Source organism: Egretta garzetta, unplaced genomic scaffold (genome assembly GCF_000687185.1).
Source record: "Egretta garzetta isolate BGI_Z169 unplaced genomic scaffold, ASM68718v1 scaffold1338, whole genome shotgun sequence".
In the NCBI taxonomy this organism is placed as follows: domain Eukaryota; kingdom Metazoa; phylum Chordata; class Aves; order Pelecaniformes; family Ardeidae; genus Egretta; species Egretta garzetta.
The window spans coordinates 51,225-52,557 of NW_009260426.1; the positions used below are offsets into that span (position 1 = coordinate 51,225).

At 64.4% G+C, this 1,333-nt stretch overlaps 1 protein-coding gene across 1 annotated transcript in view; it reads right to left on the minus strand.

Annotated features, from left to right (window-relative positions):
* Positions 1-6: 6 nt before the first annotated feature.
* MSL1 (MSL complex subunit 1) overlaps positions 7-1,333 on the minus strand; it is a 3,344-nt gene continuing 2,017 nt past the window's right edge. Inside the window, exons 3-6 of the mRNA XM_035899250.1 lie at positions 1,017-1,294; positions 618-742; positions 429-501; positions 7-259 (exon numbers count right to left, since the gene is read on the minus strand). Of these exons, the coding sequence (XP_035755143.1) occupies positions 169-259; positions 429-501; positions 618-742; positions 1,017-1,294 (567 nt within the window). The 3' untranslated portion in view covers positions 7-168. The remainder of the gene's footprint in view (positions 260-428; positions 502-617; positions 743-1,016; positions 1,295-1,333) is intronic.

Consider the following 1,333-nt stretch of genomic DNA (forward strand, 5'->3'; position numbering starts at 1 on the left):
TGGGGGTACGGCTGCCAGACAGGGGGGCAAGTCCAAGGAACGTGTTGTAAAACCCAAGAGAACAAAACCGGGGTGACGGAGGAACGAAACCATCCCTCAACAAGAAGGCATGGGAGGGCAGCGGCCATCGGCACAACCCGGCGACGTACGGAGCTCCCGGCGGCTCGGCTATTTCCGGCAGGTCCGGTGCGGTGTCTGCTTCTTCTGCACCTCCAGCCGGCAGCGGCTGCGCTCATCCAGCCAGGGCAGCTCGAAATTCCTGCGGGCAGAGCTGGTGTCAGTGCACCGCACGCTGCGAGGCACCATCCCCGACCCCAAAACTCTCCAGCCACCTCGCCATGGGCGACACCGAGGACACCAACCCAAGCGCGGTGCCCAAGACAGCCCAGCCCTGTCCCCCCACCGCTGCCGGTGACGCCGGTACTCACTGTGGGGTCAATTTTGGTAAGGGCCGGCCAAAGGCGACGACAGGCAGGTAGGGGGTGATGAGCAAGCTTTCCACTGCAGGAGACATCAGAGCATTATGCACCCCCTGCCCTCCACCCCCCTGCTGCAGGCAGCACCTCCTGCCTGTCCCCCAACACCCCTGCCTGCCCCCCCACGCCAAAGGCACTCACCATCATCTGGCTCAGGGAAAAATGAGGTAACTTCTGGCTCCGACTCCTGAATCCCTTTCCTTTTGTACATTCGGAGCTGCAACCGCTGTAGAATTCTCTGTTCCCTGATCCGCTGGATGTCCCACCTGGAAAACACGATGCCCTGGGCAGTGAGAATCTGCAGGCAGCGAGCAGGCAGCTGCCTTGACCCCTCCCGGGGAGCTGCCATGCTGGCAGCGATGCGGGGGCATCCCTTCTCCAGCACCGTTCCTGGTTCCGGCTGCCAGCTGCGCCCTGGGTGACCGGATCCCATGCCGTGTGTGTCCGTCCCCTGGGTGACACCCCGGGGCCCTTCCCTGCGGGAACGGGAGCAGACCACCCGCTCTGCTGGGCACCCCCATCGCCCTCTTCGCTCCCCACCTTTTCCTTCGTTTCTCGTCCAGCTCCAGCTTCGCGTGCCGTTTGGAAAAGACGCTGTCGTCCAGGTTCTGCAACGACAGACGGGGGATGAGTGCGTCCTCACGGCCCCGGCACGGCCCTGAGCCGGCAGCCAGAGCCCCTGTGGTGTGGAGAGCCTGGTCCTTCACCCCCAACCCTGCCCTCCAACCGCAGCCGGGGTTCACCGTGCTGTTTACGCCGGACGAGGGGATGAGATGGCGCTGGTGCCACAGCGGCAGCGAACGCCGTAAGCCGCTCTCCTGAAGCGGTCAAACAGGGACGCCGGGGCGGCATACGTA